Below are 21303 nucleotides of genomic sequence, written 5' to 3' on the forward strand. Positions count from 1 at the left end.
TGTGTGACAATGACAGGGTGTGTGATAGTGACAGGGTATGTGACAGTGACAGGGTGTGTGACAGTGACAGGGTGTGTGACAGTGACAGGGTGTGTGACAGTGACAGGGTGTGTGATAGTGACAGGGTATGTGACAGTGACAGGGTGTGTGATAGTGACAGGGTGTGTGACAGTGACAGGGTTTGATAGTGACAGGGTGTGTGACAGTGACAGGGTGTGTGATAGTGACAGGGTGTGTGAAAGTGACAGGATGTGTGATAGTGACATGGTTTGACAGTGACAGGGTGTGTGATAGTGACAGGGTGTGTCATAGTGACAGGATGGGTGATAGTGACAGGATGGGTGATAGTGACAGGGTTTGACAGTGACAGGGTGTGTGTTAGTGACAGGGTTTGACAGTGACAGGGTGTGTGTTAGTGACAGAGTGTGTGATAGTGACAGGGTGTGTGATAGTGACAGGGTTTGACAGTGACAGGGTGTGTGACAGTGACAGGGTGTGTGATAGTGACAGGGTTTGACAATGACAGGGTGTGTGATAGTGACAGGGTGTGTGATAGTGACAGGATGGGTGATAGTGACAGTGTGTGTGACAGTGACAGGGTGTGTGACAGTGACAGGGTTTGACAGTGACAGGATGTGTGACAGTGACAGGGTGTGTGATAGTGACAGGGTGTGATAGTGACAGGGTGTGTGATAGTGACAGGGTGTGTGATAGTGACAGGGTGTGTGATAGTGACAGGGTGGGTGATAGTGACAGGGTGTGTGACAGTGACAGGGTGTGTGACAGTGACAGGGTGTGTGATAGTGACAGGGTGTGTGATAGTGACAGGGTGTGTGATAGTGACAGGGTGTGTGATAGTGACAGGGTGTGTGATAGTGACAGGGTATGTGATAGTGACAGGGTGTGTGATAGTGACAGGGTGTGTGATAGTGACAGGGTGTGTGATAGTGACAGGGTTTGACAGTGACAGGGTGTGTGATAGTGACAGGGTTTGACAGTGACATGGTGTGTGACAGTGACAGGGTGTGTGATAGTGACAGGATGGGTGATAGTGACAGGGTGTGTGATAGTGACAGGGTGTGTGATAGTGACAGTGTGTGTGGTAGTGACAGGGTGTGTGACAGTGACAGTGACAGGGTGTGTGACAGTGACAGGGTGTGTGATAGTGACAGGGTGTGTGATAGTGACAGGGTGTGTGACAGTGCCAGGGTGTGTGACAGTGCCAGGGTGTGTGATAGTGACAGGGTGTGTGACAGTGACAGGGTGTGTGATAGTGACAGGGTGTGTGATAGTGACAGGGTGTGTGATAGTGACAGGGTGTGTGATAGTGACAGGGTGTGATAGTGACAGGGTGTGTGATAGTGACAGGGTGTGTGATAGTGACAGGGTGTGTGACAGTGACAGGGTGTGTGATAGTGACAGGGTTTGACAGTGACAGGGTGTGTGATAGTGACAGGGTGTGTGATAGTGACAGGATGGGTGATAGTGACAGTGTGTGTGACAGTGACAGGGTGTGTGACAGTGACAGGGTTTGACAGTGACAGGATGTGTGACAGTGACAGGGTGTGTGATAGTGACAGGGTGTGTGATAGTGACAGGATGTGTGATAGTGACAGGATGGGTGATAGTGACAGTGTGTGTGACAGTGACAGGGTGTGTGACAGTGACAGGGTTTGACAGTGACAGGATGTGTGACAGTGACAGGGTGTGTGATAGTGACAGGGTGTGATAGTGACAGGGTGTGTGATAGTGACAGGGTGTGTGATAGTAACAGGGAGTGTGACAGTGACAGGGTGTGATAGTGACAGGGTGTGTGTGATAGTGACAGGGTGTGTGATAGTGACAGGGTGTGTGACAGTGACAGGTGTGTGACAGTGACAGGGTGTGTGATAGTGACAGTGTGTGTGATAGTGACAGGGTGTGACAGTGACAGGGTGTGATAGTGACAGGGTGTGTGATAGTGACAGGGTTTGACAGTGACAGGGTGTGTGACAGTGACAGGGTGTGTGATAGTGACAGGATGTGTGACAGTGACAGGGTGTGATAGTGACAGGGTGTGTGATAGTGACAGGGTTTGACAGTGACAGGGTGTGTGATAGTGGCAGGGTGTGTGATAGTGACAGGGTGTGTGACAGTGACAGGGTGTGTGACAGTGACAGGGTGTGTGACAGTGACAGGGTGTGTGACAGTGACAGGGTGTGTGATAGTGACAGGATGTGTGATAGTGACAGTGTGTGACAGTGACAGGGTGTGTGACAGTGACAGTGTGTGTGACAGTGACAGGGTGTGTGATAGTGACAGGGTGTGTGATAGTGACAGTGTGTGACAGTGACAGGGTGTGTGACAGTGACAGGGTGTGTGACAGTGACAGGGTGTGTGACAGTGACAGGGAGTGTGATAGTGACAGGGTGTGTGATAGTGACAGGGTGTGAGATAGCGACAGGGTGTGTGATAGCGACAGGGTGTGTGATAGTGACAGGGTGTGTGACAGTGACAGGGTGTGTGACAGCGACAGTGTGTGACAGTGACAGGGTGTGTGACAGTGACATGGTGTGTGACAGTGACAGGGTGTGTGACAGTGACAGGGTGTGTGACAGTGACAGGGTGTGTGCCAGTGACAGGGTGTGTGACAGTGACAGGGTGTGTGGTAATGACAGGGTGTGTGACAGTGACAGGGTGTGTGACAGTGACAGGGAGTGTGACAGTGACAGGGTGTGTGACAGTAACTGGGTGTGTGACAGTGACAGGGTGTGTGATAGTGACAGGGTGTGTGACAGTGACAGGGTGTGTGATAGTGACAGGGTGTTTGACAGTGACAGGGTGTGTGACAGTGACATGGTGTGTGATAGTGACAGGGTTTGATAGTGATAGTGACAGGGTGTGTGATAGTGACAGGATGGGTGATAGTGACAGGGTGTGTGACAGTGACATGGTGTGTGATAGTGACAGGGTGTTTGACAGTGACAGGGTGTGTGACAGTGACAGGGTGTGTGATAGTGACAGGGTGTGTGATAGTGACAGGGTGTGTGATAGTGACAGGGTGTGAGATAGCGACAGGGTGTGATAGTGACAGGGTGTGACAGTGACAGGGTGTGAGACAGTGACAGGGTGTGTGACAGTGACAGGGTGTGTGATAGTGACAGGGTGTGTGACAGTGACATGGTGTGTAATAGTGACAGGGTTTGACAGTGACAGGGTGTGTGTTAGTGACAGGGTTTGACAGTGACAGGGTGTGTGATAGTGACAGGGTGTGTGACAGTGACAGGGAGTGTGATAGTGACAGGGTGTGAGACAGTGACAGGGTGTGTGATAGTGACAGGGTGTGTGATAGTGACAGGGTTTGACAGTGACAGGGTGTGTGATAGTGACAGGGTGTGTGATAGTGACAGGATGGGTGATAGTGACATGATGGGTGATAGTGACAGGGTGTGTGATAGTGACAGGGTGTGTTAGTAACAGGGTGTGTGATAGTGACAGGGTGTGTGACAGTGACAGGGTGTGTGATAGTGACAGGGTTTGACAGTGACAGGGTGTGTGACAGTGACAGGGTGTGTGATAGTGACAGGATGTGTGACAGTGACAGGGTGTGATAGTGACAGGGTGTGTGATAGTGACAGGGTTTGACAGTGACAGGGTGTGTGATAGTGGCAGGGTGTGTGATAGTGACAGGGTGTGTGACAGTGACAGGGTGTGTGACAGTGACAGGGTGTGTGACAGTGACAGGATGTGTGATAGTGACAGGGTGTGTGATAGTGACAGGATGGGTGATAGTGACATGATGGGTGATAGTGACATGATGGGTGATAGTGACATGATGGGTGATAGTGACAGGGTTTGACAGTGACAGGGTGTGTGTTAGTGACAGGGTTGACAGTGACTGGGTGTGTGATAGTGACAGGATGGGTGATAGTGACAGGGTGTGTGATAGTGACAGGATGGGTGATAGTGACAGGGTGTGTGATAGTGACAGGGTGTGTGATAACGACAGGGTGTGTGATAGCGACAGGGTATGTGATAGTGACAGGATGGGTGATAGTGACAGGGTGTGTGATAGTGACAGGGTGTGTGACAGTGACAGGGTGTGACAGTGACAGGGTGTGTGATAGTGACAGGGTGTGTGATAGTGACAGGGTGTGTGATAGTGACAGGGTGTGTGATAGTGACAGGGTGTGTGTTAGTGACAGGGTGTGTGACAGTGACAGGGTGTGACAGTGACAGGGTGTGTGACAGTGACAGGGTGTGTGACAGTGACAGTGTGTGTGACAGTGACAGGGTGTGTGACAGTGACAATGTGTGTGATAGTGACAGGGTGTGATAGTGACAGGGTGTGTGATAGTGACAGGGTGTGATAGTGACAGTGTTTGTGATAGTGACAGGGTGTGATAGTGACAGGGTGTGTGACAGTGACAGGGTGTGTGATAGTGACATGGTGTGTGACAGTGACAGGGTGTGTGATAGTGACAGGGTGTGTGATAGTGACAGGATGTGTGATAGTGACAGGGTGTGTGACAGTGACAGGGTGTGAGACAGTGACAGGGTGTGTGATAGTGACAGGGTGTGTGATAGTGACAGGGTGTGTGATAGTGACAGGATGTGTGATAGTGACAGGGTGTGAGACAGTGACAGGGTGTGATAGTGACAGTGTTTGTGATAGTGACAGGGTGTGATAGTGACAGGGTGTGTGACAGTGACAGGGTGTGTGATAGTGACAGGGTGTGTGATAGTGACAGTGTGTGTGATAGTGACAGGGTGTGTGGCAGTGACATGGTGTGTGATAGTGACAGGGTGTGTGACAGTGACAGGGTGTGAGACAGTGACAGGGTGTGCGACAGTGACAGGGTGTGTGATAGTGACAGGGTGTGTGACAGGATGTGTGATAGTGACAGGGTGTGTGATAGTGACAGGGTGTGTGACAGTGACAGGGTGTGTGATAGTGACAGGGTGTGTGACAGTGACAGGGTGTGTGATAGTGACAGGATGTGTGATAGTGACAGGGTGTGTGACAGTGACAGGGTGTGTGATAGTGACAGGGTGTGCGACAGTGACAGTGTGTGTGATAGTGACAGGGTGTGATAGTGACAGGGGGTGTGATAGTGACAGGGTATGATAGTGACAGGGTGTGTGACAGTGACAGGGTGTGATAGTGACAGGGTGTGTGATAGTGACAGGGTGTGTGATAGTAAGAGGGTGTGTGATATTGACAGGGTGTGTGATAGTGACAGGGTGTGTGACAGTGACAGGGTGTGAGACAGTGATAGGGTGTGTGACAGTGACAGGGTGTGTGATAGTGGCAGGGTGTGTGATAGTGACAGGGTGTGTGACAGTGACAGGGTGTGTGATAGTGATAGGGTGTGTGACAGTGACAGGGTGTGTGATAGTGACAGGGTGTGTGACAGTGACAGGGTGTGAGACAGTGATAGGGTGTGTGATAGTGACAGGGTGTGTGACAGTGACAGGGTGTGTGATAGTGACAGTGTGTGTGATAGTGACAGGGTGTGTGATACTGACAGAGTGTGTGATAGTGACAGGGTGTGTGATAGTGACAGTGTGTGTGATAGTGACAGGGTGTGTGACATGCCAGAGATTAACAGACAGACTGTGACATATAATTCCATTTGTTAGTGCTGATAATTAGGAACTTAACTTACTTGAAGGTCTAAATTTTACCTGATATCGTGAGGTGAAGTTGGCTACAAATTCGCTTTTAAAAAAATCAGCTTCAAGTTCATTGAATCTTGGGCAAGGAGCTTGTGTATTCAACAACTGTAAAAATATAATGAACAAATTCCAATATTTCTGAGGTTGCCATAGTTACAGTTCTGGAAAAGCATGATGTTTCAAATTATAGGCTTTGAAAAGTTACACCATTCGACTAAGTTTAAATATCCAGATATCATAGAGGGACCTTGGCACTAACCATTGAAGAAACTATGACTTGTGAAGAAATATCCCTGTAGTACTAGAAATAGTGATAACAAGGATTGCTTTAGACAACAGACCATAAACATAGGGCAATATGAAGAGCCCACCATCAGATGACAGTAAGTGAATAAATTACATGATAATAATTGAGAGCTGGTAGGGTGCTGAAAAAATATTTAGACTATAAATTATAAGCTTTTTCTTCACCTTGGCACCCTGAAACATGAAATCTTTTGAGGTGTTTTCATACAGATTGTATCAATACATGAAGATTGATCATGGGGCCAGCATCACTCACCTGGATACCATTATTTTGGTGGTTATAGTAAAACATCCTAGGTTGTGTTACAGAAACTTTTCCCAGTTTGGGATCTGCAATTCAGTACCATACAATGCAGTCATCAAATTCCTTTCAGTAAACTAAGAGTCAAAGCCAATTATAAGTTTGACGGCACACACACATGCACTCAAACCCATGGGGAGCAAGACCAAATTATATATACATATTAATTGGTTTCCCTTCTCCCACGGATGATTCTGGTCAAGAACAAATCATTTCATCCCTACAGGAAAAAGGATTTTAAATAATTTTCTAAATGTTTCCCCTAATGAGCCCCTCCCCTAAGAAACCCCTAGGACCAGGCAACAGTTTAACAAAATTGGTTCCACTTCACCAAAAGATGTCTTGAATTTCCAACCAAATTTGGACCAAATCCTTTTATTAGACCCCTGGAGGTCAGAAAGAAGTTCTGCTTCACCCAAAGATGCTTCAGATCAAACTTGGACCAAATCCTTTTATTCACTACTGTATGCATTGACCGTTAAAATGGCTCTTAAAACTTGCCATGAAAAACCCATTAAATTTGGTTTAAAACTTCCCATTAAAGGTGTACACTTTAATTGACATTAAAATTAGGGAATTGAGAGGTATTAACAAATTATAATGGTAGTTAATTTCCTAGCTATTTCATAGTCATTAAATAGTAATAAAACAATTTGGAATTTTAAGAGCAATTAAAATATTATTTTAATAGCTTTGAAAATGCTGTTAAACTAAAATTAAGGATCATTGCATTTATTTAAAAGCTATTAAAAACACATTAAAGTGTACACCCTTAATGGCAATTAAATCTGGCAACTTATTTTTAAGGGGTTAAAAGATGATTTAAGGGCCTTTCACATATGACATAACAGCCATTAAATGAAATTTTTAATGGGTTCAAACTTTACAAATATTTTCACAATAATGAATGGATGATGGAACTAATATGTTCATTTATTTAATTAACATTTACTTTACAATGGAGACACCAATTGAATATGCCCATACACTTTTTTGTAACATGTACATTATGTGATACTGTGATGTATTTCAACAATAATTTGAATAAAAAAAGAATATCTTTCCACTTATTATCGAGTCAAGTTCTTTTTTCATAATTTGTTCAGATGTACTGTACAGTACTAAATCTACATACATGTACTACTTATATACATGTAGTATACTTTAAATTAAAGTAACTTTACATGCTTTTCAGGACATTTGCACCATGCAGAATTTGAAATTTGAAATCAAATATTTTGATGATCAGCTGGTATAAAACTGGAAAACCACAATTTGTAATATGAAAAACATTATCTGGAAGTCTTCATACAAAATATTGGTGTATAAACTTGACACGCATTAACATGTATGTCTATTATTGACACAAAGAACTTATCTGTCTGAAAATAATGAAATTTAAAAGGCCTTTATAGGACACACATAACAGCTGTTCAATTTCCACATGTCAATAGTGTCATTTAGTATCAATGATACACCTGTTAATATTGCTCAGCTGGAACTTAAAATAAAAAGATATCAAAATGATTTAAATCTAAACCTCTGATCAACACCTGGCAATGTATAACTTAAAAAAATCCAACACTTGAATATACATGTATTATATGACTGACGAGGCGAATCCATAAAATGCATGTTCCAGTGCATGTCATTGTGGTAATAAACCAGTGCATGGTGTGCACACACATACCATACATGCACTCCAAACACAAACTTTGTTCACATCTATGATTTCACATAAGAATCCAGCTTTTCTTGTAAGACTTGAAGTGCTCTGCCACCACCGGTTTCCTTCATTTTAATCGTTCCAAACTTTGAACCTGCCAGTGGTTCCAGTGACATGAACTCATTTGTCGCAGGTAAACTCCAAATGCAGTAAGCCAAATTTGGATTGACTTCATAGTCCGAAGAACTCAATTTGACACTTTGCACATTTGATCTAGAACAATCGATAATTTCCTCAGCAGAATTTCCTAACATGCCACAGCTTTTTACAGCATTTCTGATTAGAAAATCATCTGTTAAATCTGCTGTTTGTTTTATTCCCCAATATAATTTCTTATTTGACCACTCCATTAAGCAAAATGATCTCAAGTTCACAGACTGAGTACCAGTAGTAGGCCTAGGATTTTCTGTACATGTGCCAGAGCTCGATTGTGATTTCTTCGCCAATTTTCTTTCAGGCACTTTTGTAAAACCTCGCTTCTTGGTACTGGTAGTGTAAGTACTAGTACTACCAGCTGTATGATCACGATCAGTTGCTTGCTCTAGATCTGAGCCACTGTCGTATTCATTATCCTGCTGACTTGGATTTGAATTTGTCTCCTTATTAACTTTCTCCTTTTCCTTAGGCTTAGCCTTAGGTTTGCAAAGTGACAATCGATCCTTTCTCCACTTTATTACACTGTTGACTAAATTTGAAGAAAGCGAAGTGTATACTGTACCATTGAGACAAACAGATTCTGGTAACTCCAAATCGGAGTCGGCTGCTCCCGAATTCAAAGTAACTTGCTTCAACGCAATTTCAACAAACATATCTTGACTGATCAAGAGGACAACCCCCTGAGCAAGCTGTACTTTCCTTTCTTTATCAAGGAGATAAATGTGGCTCCCTGGTGACAGTGGTGAATGTGGTGTTGTACTAGGTTTTGTTAGAATAGTTCCTGACCTTTTTCTTTTTCCAGCTGCCTTATCCCTAAGATATTTTCTTCTGTTTTGCAGGGTTTGTCCAAGACGCTGCCATATTTCTCTTTTTTTTGTTTGTAGGTTTGGAGCCACTTGAAACACAGCATCAAAAAATTGTTTTTTTCTAGCAGATGAGATGCTGTGTAAAGGGGGAGCACCTTTCCAAACATTTGCTGCCTGTGCAGCATCCCGAAGAAGGTTGACAAAATACTTCTGTGCAGCAGAAGGGACCTTCCTTTGACCTTTCTTTGTCAACATTTCATCCACAGTGTATGTTTTTTTACCTTTGGCTTTATCAGGGGTGTGAAGGTCTTCAAATTCAGAAGTTGATGATAGAGACATGTCCAAAGAAAATGACGCACTGGTGGAAATAAGAATTTTGAAGAACTTGAAATAATGTAATAAATCTATGTTTATTGTTTGATGTTTCAAATGTTTTGTTCCAATCATTTAAAAAATAAGTGTGGGGTATGTGTTAGCTAAATTATATCAGAAGACACAAAATGTGATTCGTCGCGATGAAAATGTTGTCACAGGTTTTCACCCCCAACAGAATTTTCCAATGAGGGTCATGACCCCCATTGAGATGTTCAGGGGTTAACGGGTATGTGTATCATATTGTCCAACTTTAGTCTGTAAGGAATTGTTTTCTAGGGTTCCTCAAAACAATCTTCTATATCCCCCCCCCCCCCCCCCCCCCCCCCCGAACAAAAAAAAATACACACGTGTGTTTATACTGTCACATTCTTATTTAAAGCAGCCAAACAGGGTCGATAGCAGGTAGGCATGTGTTTTATTTTATTACAATAACATTTGGACTTAAACAGTGCTTGTCAGAAAAATGTATAAACTAGATTAAATCTAGGGTCGTAGGCATAAATTAGGGACGGTCGCGGGTGACAGTAAACACACATTTTAGTCTCTATGACCGACACAATTTTAATTTAGACATCAAATTTTGCCAAATTAAAACCAGAAACATATATAGATATGGAAAAGCTGGCCAAACAAAGCTGAAATACGGTATGCATATAACCGTAATTAAATTCGCTTCATAAATACATCGTATACAGCGTGCGAGTGTGAAAAAAAACTACGTTGGCTCATGATCATGTCGTTAACTATACAATTCCGACCGAATAATGGGGATAGTGAAAGAGCGTTTACAGTACCTTTGATTGACTGTCTGCCTTCTTCGGTAAGGCTTTGAAGCAGATTTTCGTATGCATATCTGCTAATTTTCCAAGACCGCGGCCTGTCAGTGTCACCTGCGTCCATCTTGATCTTCGAACTCTTTTGAAATTTTGGCGGCAGTCTCGTGCAAATAATTTATTACATCCGTTCTGTCTCTGCGCATGCTCAATGTAACACCGGAAAAGAAACACATGGTTCGGAAGAAAACATGCGGTTGTAAAATTTGTAAATACAATAATGACCCAGTTGATTTACGAATTGTAAGAAAGCATATACAGAAGTACGGACTACACGTAGAAAAGTTTGAGGATAGTACGTATAGTGATTGTCAAAACAGTAACAGTCGACAATGCCCTGTGGAAGTTTGCGATCGGCCTCCGAGTGAACCTGATGTTGACAACGAACCCCTGTCGCCAGTGTCGGAAGTTGGACATGGGTAAGCCTGCTAATTTGGTCCTTACCGACATATCACATTGCTTAGATCTAGGGTATTACGGTATATGGCGATATAAAGAAAATTTTACTCGAACTGGGACAGCCATCCCGTGGCTCTCGTCATAATATGTAAATATGGGGCGAGATGACTTGTTCCAGTTCGGGAAAAAATAACCTGTCTTTGTACTAGATGTCTTGTTATTTATTCACCTACTTACATAAGGATATAAACTGTACATGTATAATGGTTTGGTAGATTTACATACGATTAAGTCTGACTTGTATTATTTATACATACAGTATATGTCGTTGCATTTTTTGAAACTCTACTAACAAGCTAAAAAAATAAATATACTGGGGGTAAATATAAAGCCATGAATTGTTATTTACAAGAGTAGACATGTATTGTATGAAATTAATCTGACAGAAAGATGTATAATTTATTTGGGATGTAACACGCTTGTTCTTTACACCGCTTAAACCACAGTGTACATATGTGGACGATTATATTAACAATAGTACAATTCAAGCATGAATCAAGTGAGTTGGATGCTATCACATATATGAATACATTAGAATTCTGTTCTTCGATTCTGGCAGAGTTCAATCTCTGAAGACGGCATTTGTTGTGAAAAATAATCAATCTGTATTGACGGTATTATTTAATTTGCATCAGGTACATATATGGGAAGTAACAAATTTAAAGAGCAGAACAAGGTGCTCGACAGCTGTACGAAGACTTATAAATTTTAGTTTAATAAGACATACCTAATTTACCTAAGAAAGGGGCCTGCCCAAATAAGGGTCCCCCATCAATTACCTGCACCCTTATAATATTAGGTCAAATACGGTATACATGAATGTATCATTGATTTTGTGTGTATAATGCTATTTCAAGATTCTAATTAACTAATACCTTTTAAATAGTGTGACTCAAACTTGTTTTTTTTTTTTACAGATCAGAAGATGATGAAGTGCCAGAACAGGTTAACACTTCAAATCAAAGTGGGTCAGAAAGTGAAACAGAAAATGAAAGTGAAATGGAAAGTGAAAGTGAAATGGAAGAAGAGGCAAACAGTTTAGAGTCTGAGTGGTGTTCTAAATATGACACAACTCTATATGAAGCAGATATCGCTGTAAAGAAAATATTTCACACAAACCTGACACTGCTTGAATGGCTGACATTGCAATTTGATATGTTTTCATCTCATACAATGAGCAAGAGTATGTTTACGCATAATTTAAAAGTTCAAAAACTTATTCATGGTGATACAGAGAATCTTTTGCCATCTTCTTACTATCAAGCAAGACGTCTTGTAGATCCTTTCATCATAAAGAAAAAAGTCTTCAGCGTATGTGTGAATGATTGTGTTCTCTTCAGAGATAGTTCAAAGTATTCCTACAAACATTTAGACAAATGCCCAGTTTGTGGTGAGGATCGTTATGTCAAGAGCACAACTAAAAGACTGATTCCTAAGCGCAAATTTATTTACATACCAATAGGTCCAAGGATAGGAAGAATGTTTGGAGATGTAAATTTATCACAGCTGGTTCTCTCACATCCTGGTAACAATTATCAGAGTGAACAAGGCACAGATAAAGATATGTGGGATGTTCATCATTCTTCCACGTGGAATGAGGTCTATTCTGCAGAAGGATATTTTAAAGGAAATAAATCTGGTTTGTCATATGCAATCGAACTAGATGGTGTTAATCCCTTCCATAATATTGGAGTTAGGTACTCCATGACTCCAATTATGTTAACTTTACTTAATCTGCCAAGGCATGTACGAAATTCATTTGGCAACATAAATTTGGTCGGGATTATTCCTTGTAATGGAAAAAGTGAATCTGTAAACATGGATCCTTTTCTAGAAGTCCTTGTAGATGAGCTACTGTATTTAACGGGTTGTAAAGCATACTGTGCCTACTACAAAGCACCTGTAAATATAAAGATAAAACTGTTGCTTTACATTTTAGACTATCCGGGTCTAAGCAAAGTATTCCATCAACACGGAAGTGGTAGCTTGCTGGGGTGCCATTGGTGTTTAATTCGCGGGAAAAGGTGCTCCCATCTTGACAAAGTTATCTACCTTTCAAACAGATCATATCTGCAAAAGGCAGACCCTATTCGTAAGGATACAGTTCACTTTTTAGACCAGAAAGAAGATAAATCTGGGAAGCCGGAGCCACGCTCAATCGAAACAGAGTCATCTTACCGTATGGCTTACGAAAAGGCCAAGAATAAAGCTCAAGCTGCATGTGTGGCTACAGCAACTGGCTGTAAAAAAGGTTACCCGCTATCTTGTCTTCCAGGCCATAACAGGATTAGCGAGAGTCACCCTGATGCATGCCACACAATTAAAGATGTGGTACAAAATATTATGAACTTGGTCGCTGGGAATAAAGTGGATATTTGTAAAATAGTGACGGCTGAAAAGCAAATGAATCGATTACATAACTTGCATAGAACATCTTCTGTGCCTGTGGATACATGTACCCCAACTCCATCTTCAGAAACTGCCACTAGTGTCTTGTCGAAAGGCATAAAGGGAAAAAGAAAACAAGGATATCAAAATTCAGGTACTTCTGCAAAGAAACCAAAACTCGGAAATGGTGATCAGACTTCGAATACGGTCAATATCCCAACTAAAGATCTTCCTTTTTTGTTAACTCGGGATGAGCTGAAAACTGCAGATAATCGAGCAAATAGTATACGTGTACCATTAGGATTTGGACTGAAGCCTTCCCCATTCATAAGTAAATCTGGGTGTTTAAAATCTCATGACTGGAAGCAACTTGCTACTCACGGAATCATCAAGTTTTGCTTGAAAGATACCCTAGAGAAACGATGTAGACAAATTACTCACGGAATCATCAAGTTTTGCTTGAAAGATACCCTAGAGAAACGATGTAGACAAACACTATTTTTGTTGTTAGACTGCATAACTGATATATGCCAAGAAAGGGTTACAGTTGATGAGATTGATATTGCTGAAGTAAAACTGAATAAAGCTTTGGTTCTTCTTGAAAAGAACTTTCCACTACATCTACAAAACATAACTACTCATATTTTACATCATATACCAGACAGTATTAGAAGGTATGGTCCGGTTTACGGAACTTGGATGTTCGTCTTTGAGCGATTCAATTCTTGGATTTGTAAACGTGTGACAAATATGCGTTACCCTGAGGCAACTGCAATAGAAACCTTTCTCATCCACGATTGGTGCCAGTATATGTTTATGTCTGGGCGCGTTTCCCGAAGTCTTGATTCACTGTGGCCTCAGGATCCTTTTCTTGATGAAACAATTGAGGTTCGGGATGATTCTGAAAGACTTGATGACAAAAAGAAACAGTGCAATTTAGGAAGGAGATCCATAAAATCTATCCATATGCTTTGTGGAAAAACTCAGTGTGGATCCTGCTCATTTAAAAAGTATTTCCATCACAGGGAAATACATCCAATCACCAAACGCGTGCAAGTATATACTTGTGAGAGTCGGGAATTAAAGTCTTCACATACTGTTTCTTCCTACGTGTGTCATGAAATAGACAGGGGGCTACAACAACAGAAAGTTGTCTCTGGTAAATTTATTGATTTTGGAAGAATCCAATATTTTATAGAACACCAAACTAGAAACTGTGGCAGTAATATTTCCAATTCGAATGCAGAAACACTTGCTTATGTAAATTGGATAGACAATATAGAGTTTGACAAAGACACTGGTATCTGGTTTACAAAACAAAATGATATATGTGCAAAGTCTGAGAATTTGAAGAAGGGAAGATGTTCGTTCATTCTAACAAAATCTTTATCATGTCCTTTAGTAACGGCTGTTGAAAACCAGTGTATATGGTTCTTGGATAGTGGTAAAACACCATTCTTGACCTATAGTTAGCTACATTGTAGAAAGCTATATATTTAACATATTGCATCAAATGAAGACTTTTAAGTTTGATTTGCATTTTTGTCATGTAAAATGTTCTTCCAGGCCTAGTGGTCTTCTTAACCTTATTAATAAATTGGCTTTAGCTATTGACCATTTCTTTTTCTGCTCGAATTCAACTACATGTACTTATTATATTAGAAACCCATATATATCATACCAATTCAGAGTACTGTACCTGGTTTGCATGCATATATTTATCATGTGTATTCATGATCAAAAGGAAAATTTGGGTAAGGCATGTAATGTACATATATGATGTACATTTTGTGTTACTTATATATATGAATTTCCATTCATGATCATGATTAAACAATAGTGAAACTACCATATATATAGATATTTAATTATCATGAGAAATTTCTATAGCTCCAGCAGCTTTAATGACAATTAAATTCTTTTCATGTCAGTTAACACACCCAATATATTTAATGGCAATGAAAAAAACTCAAAATAGAGTTAACATATATTTTCTTCTGTGGTGTGAGTTTTTAATTGCTGTTAAAAATAGTTTTAATGGTAGTAAATAAATATAGAAATGTTTAATACCAATTAAGACTTGTTTAATGGTCATCAAACAAATTTAAACTTCAGTTGAAGTAGCACAAAATATGTAAGTGGTATTAAAATGAAACTAAATCAAATTAATTGCCATTAAAATAAATTTAAATGTCATTAAAGCACCCATTAAAAATTGTTCTTACAATTTTTTATGGGATTTTCATTGCCATTAAAAATATAGAAATGTATTAATGCCTTTTTAATGTCATATAAGCTGTCAAAATATAATTTAATGGGTGTTACATTTATGTTTTAATGAGTTTTTAAGTGTTTTTCTTATTTCTAATTAAAAAAAATGAAACAAGGTTTAATGGTGTTTTTTAATAGATTTCCTGATTTTAATGGGATTTTCATGCTTTTTTCATGGGTTTTTAATGGTTGATGCATACAGTAGTGATTCCTGTAGAAGAAAAAGGGCACATGCAAGCATACTTCTGTATGTACGTACGCTTGTATGAGATTTTGTCATCAGGAGATAAACAAGAATTCCACAGAAGTGGATGTGTCGCCTGTGCAGCAAGCTGAAGAAAAAGATATATTTTTTTCAATTCAAGAAATAATTTTTAAAAGTAAGCAAGACCAGCATCACTAAAAATATGCTTGGTATTCAGCAATACAGAGCAGATACTTTCGGTAAATGAGCACCTCAAAATGTTTGAGATTGATTGGCCCAAGAAGAACTGGAGTTATTGCATGGAAACAGATTTTCTATTTATAGTAACAGTGACCTTGACCTTTAGAAAAGTAAAAAAAAAAACAATACTATGCAAGCACATGCGGTAAAGAAAAACTGAATGAAATTTGAGTTTGATGGGCCCAAAGGAACTTGCATTATCACAAGGAACCAAATTTTCTATTCTTAGTAACAGCAACCCTGACCTTTGGACCAGTAAGCAATCCCATGTGAGCACTTTTTGTAAGGAAGATCTACATGAAGTTTGAGTTTGATCACCCCAGGGGAACTTGAGTTATCACGCAGAAACCTCTGTGAAGATGATGCAGACGCTGCCACCAACATATAACGATACCTATACATCGCCTGTTTTTTGCAGGCGACAAAATAAACCCTTACGGCAGTTCTCAAATGGAATCAATTCTTTTTTTTATCTAGATGCTTACAAAATCTTCATCTAATGGTATCGTGTGGACAGGAATTGGTTGCCAGTTGATTTCTGTGTTCCACTGCTCGTCACTACCATTTAAAGGAGGAAACATTCCACTGAGTACACAGTAGGCACTCATCAAGGTCCGGTCTTTGTCCGTACTCCTTATATAGACCTGAAACATCACACAAATACATCATCAAGGTCCGGTCTTTGTCCGTACTCCTTACATAGACCTGAAACATCACACAAATACACGATCAAGACCCAATCTTTGTCTGTACTCCTTACATAGACCTGAAACATCACACAAATACATCATCAAGGTCCGGTCTTTGTCCGTACTCCTTATATAGACCTGAAACATCACACAAATACATCATCAAGGTCCGGTCTTTGTCTGTACTCCTTACATAGACCTGAAACATCACAACAATACACCATCAAGGTCCGGTCTTTGTATGAAAATTTGTACAGGGGTTTCTGACCTTTGACCCTGAGATTAAGGTCAAAGTGATTGTATGACATAGTGCATTGTTCATCAGTTTCAGGCAATGCATGCATTCTGAAAGTTTTGTCAAGATATCTTCTACTGTTAGGAAGTTAGATAAAACTTGCACTTCCTTGACCTTCATTTGACCCTGCATGAGATCAATGTCACAATGATCCAATAAAATGCAACACCACATCCTCATTTGTGACTTCATAGCAGGCCAGACAATCAATAGAGTTAGAAAATTCTGATGTTATTTTTGTGGTGGGAAGGTGTTAAGATGTTCAAAATAGAAGTTTATAGCACAATACCTTTTTCTTATCATTAAATTACAACATAAGCAGTAAGAGAAACTGTCAGAGACGTTACCACTGAGACGTTACCGCTGAGAGACGTTACCGCTGAGACGTTACCACTGAGAGACGTTACCGATGAGACGTTACCGCTGAGACGTTACCGAGGAGACGTTACCGCTGAGAGACGTTACCGCTGAGACGTTACCACTGAGAGACGTTACCGATGAGAGACGCTACCGCTGAGATGTTACGGCTGAGACGTTACCGCTGAGATGTTATGGCTGAGACGTTACGGCTGAGACGTTACCGAGGAGATGTTACCGCTGAGAGACGTTACCACTGAGACGTTACCGCTGAGAGACCTTACCGCTGAGACCTTACCGCTGAGACGTTACCGCTGAGACGTTCCTGCTGAGACGTTACGGCTGAGACATTACCGCTGAGACGTTACCGCTGAGAAACGTTACCGCTGAGAGACGTTACCGCTGAGAGACGTTACCGCTGAGACGTTACCGTTGAGACGTTACCGCTGAGACGTTACCGCTTAGAGACGTTACCGCTGAGACATTACCGATGAGACGTTACCACTGAGACGTTACCGCTGAGACGTTACCGATGTGAGACGTTACCGATGAGAGACGTTACCACAGAGAGACGTTACCGATGAGAGATGTTACCGCTGAGAGACGTTACCGCTGATAGACGTTACCGCTGAGACGTTACCGCTGAAAGACGTTACCGCTGAGACGTTACCGCTGAGACGTTACCGAGGAGACGTTACCGCTGAGACGTTACGGCTGAGACGTTACCGAGGAGACGTTACCGCTGAGAGACGTTACCGCTGAGACGTTACTGCTGAGAGACGTTACCACTGAGACGTTACCGCTGAGAGACGTTACCGCTGAGAGACGTTACCGAGGAGACGTTACCGAGGAGACGTTACCGCTGAGAGACGTTATCGATGAGACGTTTCCGCTGAGACGTTACGGCTGAGACGTTACTGAGGAGACGTTACCGAGGAGCATTACCACTGAGACGTTACCGAGGAGACGTTACCACTGTGACGTTACCGCTGAGAGACGCTACCGCTGAGATGTTACTGCTGAGACGTTACCGCTGAGATGTTACGGCTGAGACGTTACCGAGGAGATGTTACCGCTGAGAGACGTTACCGCTGAGACGTTACCGAGGAGACGTTACCGCTGAGAGACGTTACCGCTGAGAGACGCTACTACTGAGACGTTTCTACTGAGACGTTACCACCGAGACGTTACCGCTGAGACGTTACCGTGGAGACGTTACCCTGGAGACGTTACCGAGGAGACGTTACCGATGAGACTTTACTGATGAGATGACTACCATATACAAAGTAATTAGTTCAACTGAATTGATAAGCATAACTTTAAACACTGCAAAAACGTCTTCCAGACATAGTTAATCAAGGGTGAGCTGTTTTATTTACCTTGTTTTCTTTATGACAGAAGAGGAAACTTCATGAAATAAAGTATTTGTGAAATCATTTAAGTGATTAACAGTTTCTGTATTCCAGTAACCACTGGAGTATCAAGGAGGATTCCAGGGTAGAGAGAGCAAAATATCTACGATGTTATACAGATATAAAGTTGTTGAATCCAGAAAATACCAGTACAAAACACTGAATAAAGATGTTCCTCATATTCTTCAAATTGATAAATGCACACAAGCTAGCCAGTGAAAGGTTGTTATGTACATGTAGAACAAATGTTTTATCTTAAATATTATTTGTGAATAAACAATTGTATAACTATGTTAACATGTTTCGTAGATATCATATTCACATATAATTCTATTTTTAACAAAACCTCCTGTGATTCCTGTAAATGACATTACCTCCGAGTGTTCATATCTTGAACTCAGGAAAGTGTCATTCCTCTGTATGTATCTCTCTCTAAAGAATTTCCCAAGTCTATATTCCTGGTTCATTCCAATCTGCAGATAAAAAGCATAAATATATGATGCTATGTTACATTTATATAAATACATCTTACTGATCCTATGCAAGTAGGAAATATTAAGCTTTTAGTTATCAGTTGTAATTTTTTAACAATCAGTGCCTGTTATTAACTAATTGGGGTCATCTTTATATTTCCGTTTGTATTCCTTCCAATGCTGAGCATTATTAAGCAGGCTGCAGAAAAACGTACTTTAAAATGGCATAGTATCATGTGTGATGTCAGGGCACTTCATCATACAACTGAACACTCAGAACAAAGCTGAGGCAGTGATCTAGGAGACATTTATTTAGAAAGTGGGACAATGTCTGAAAGATATTAGAAAGTGGGAAAATGTCTGAAAGGTATTAGAAAGTGGGACAATGTCTGAGAGATATTAGAAAGTGGGAAAATGTCTGAAAGGTATTAGAAAGTGGGACAATGTCTGAAAGATATCAGAAAGTGGGACAGTGTCTGAAAGATATTAGAAAGTGGGACAATGTCTGAAAGATATCAGAAAGTGGGACAATGTCTGAAAGACATTAGAAAGAGAGGCAGTGTCCTGGGAGACATTAGCAAGAGGGGCAGTGACCTGGGAGACATTAGAAAGAGAGGCAGTGTCTTGGGAGACATTAGAAAGAGAGGCAGTGACCTGGGAGACATTAGAAAGAGAGGCAGTGACCTGGGAGACATTAGAAAGAGGGGCAGTAACCTGGGAGACATTAAAAAGAGAGGCAGTGACCTGGGAGACATTAAAAAGAGAGGCAGTGACCTGGGAGACATTAGAAAGAGAGGCAGTGACCTGGGAGACATTAGAAAGAGAGGCAGTGTCCTGGGAGACATTAAAAAGAGAGGCAGTGTCCAGGGAGACATTAAAAAGAGAGGCAGTGACCTGGGAGACATTAGAAAGAGAGGCAGTGACCTGGGAGACATTAGAAAGAGAGGCAGTGACCTGGGAGACATTAGAAAGAGAGGCAGTGACCTGGGAGACATTAGAAAGAGAGGCAGTGACCTGGGAGACATTAGAAAGAGAGGCAGTGACCTGGGAGACATTAGAAAGAGAGGCAGTGTCCAGGGAGACATTAGAAAGAGAGGCAGTGACCTGGGAGACATTAGAAAGAGAGGCAGTGACCTGGGAGACATTAAAAAGAGAGGCAGTGACCTGGGAGACATTAGAAAGAGAGGCAGTGACCTGGGAGACATTAGAAAGAGAGGCAGTGACCTGGGAGACATTAGAAAGAGAGGCAGTGTCCTGGGAGACATTAGAAAGAGAGGCAGTGACCTGGGAGACATTAGAAAGAGAGGCAGTGACCTGGGAGACATTAGAAAGAGAGGCAGTGTCCTGGGAGACATTAAAAAGAGAGGCAGTGTCCAGGGAGACATTAGAAAGAGAGGCAGTGACCTGGGAGACATTAGAAAGAGAGGCAGTGTCCTGGGAGACATTAGAAAGAGAGGCAGTGACCTGGGAGACATTAGAAAGAGAGGCAGTGACCTGGGAGACATTAGAAAGAGAGGCAGTGACCTGGGAGACATTAGAAATAGAGGCAGTGACCTGGGAGACATTAGAAAGAGGGGCAGTGACCTGGGAGACATTAGAAAGAGAGGCAGTGACCTGGGAGACATTAAAAAGAGAGGCAGTGACCTGGGAGACATTAGAAAGAGAGGCAGTGTCTTGGGAGACATTAAAAAGAGAGGCAGTGACCTGGGAGACATTAGAAAGAGAGGCAGTGACCTGGGAGACATTAGAAAGAGAGGCAGTGTCCTGGGAGACATTAGAAAGAGAGGCAGTGTCCTGGGAGACATTAGAAAGAGAGGCAGTGACCTGGGAGACATTAGAAAGAGAGGCAGTGACCTGGGAGACATTAGAAATAGAGGCAGTGACCTGGGAGACATTAGAAATAGAGGGGCAGTAACCTGGGAGACATTAGAAAGAGAGGCAGTGACCTGGGAGACATTAGAAAGAGAGGCAGTGACCTGGGAGACATTAGAAAGAGAGGCAGTGACCTGGGAGACATTAGAAAGAGAGGCAGTGACCTGGGAGACATTAAAAAGAGAGGCAGTGACCTGGGAGACATTAGAAATAGAGGCAGTGACCTGGGAGACATTAGAAATAGAGGCAGTGTCCTGGGAGACATTAGAAAGAGAGGCAGTGTCCTGGGAGACATTAGAAAGAGAGGCAGTGTCTTGGGAGACATTAAAAAGAGAGGCTGTGTCTTGGGAGACATTAACAAGAGATCCCAGAGGGATCTTGGCGCCCACCATTAAATGTTCTTTATAGGTTCCATGTCAGATTGATCTTTTCTCTACTTTTCTCTTCTTCTAAGTCTTACTAATCTGTGTAAACTCAGTAG

General features: G+C 41.7%; 1 protein-coding gene across 2 annotated transcripts in view; it reads right to left on the bottom strand.

The window, feature by feature from the left end:
- The window catches only part of LOC117343146 (prostatic acid phosphatase-like), a 52327-nt gene that overhangs the window by 21661 nt on the left and 9363 nt on the right, over window positions 1-21303 (bottom strand). For both annotated transcript variants that reach the window (XM_033905465.1, XM_033905466.1), the window contains exons 3-5: window positions 18852-18950; window positions 16210-16368; window positions 5668-5763 (exon numbers count right to left, since the gene is read on the bottom strand). In XM_033905465.1, the coding sequence (XP_033761356.1) occupies window positions 5668-5763; window positions 16210-16368; window positions 18852-18950 (354 nt within the window). The remainder of the gene's footprint in view (window positions 1-5667; window positions 5764-16209; window positions 16369-18851; window positions 18951-21303) is intronic.

The sequence above is a fragment of the Pecten maximus genome, chromosome 15 (assembly GCF_902652985.1).
Source record: "Pecten maximus chromosome 15, xPecMax1.1, whole genome shotgun sequence".
Classification (NCBI taxonomy): Eukaryota; Metazoa; Mollusca; class Bivalvia; order Pectinida; family Pectinidae; genus Pecten; species Pecten maximus.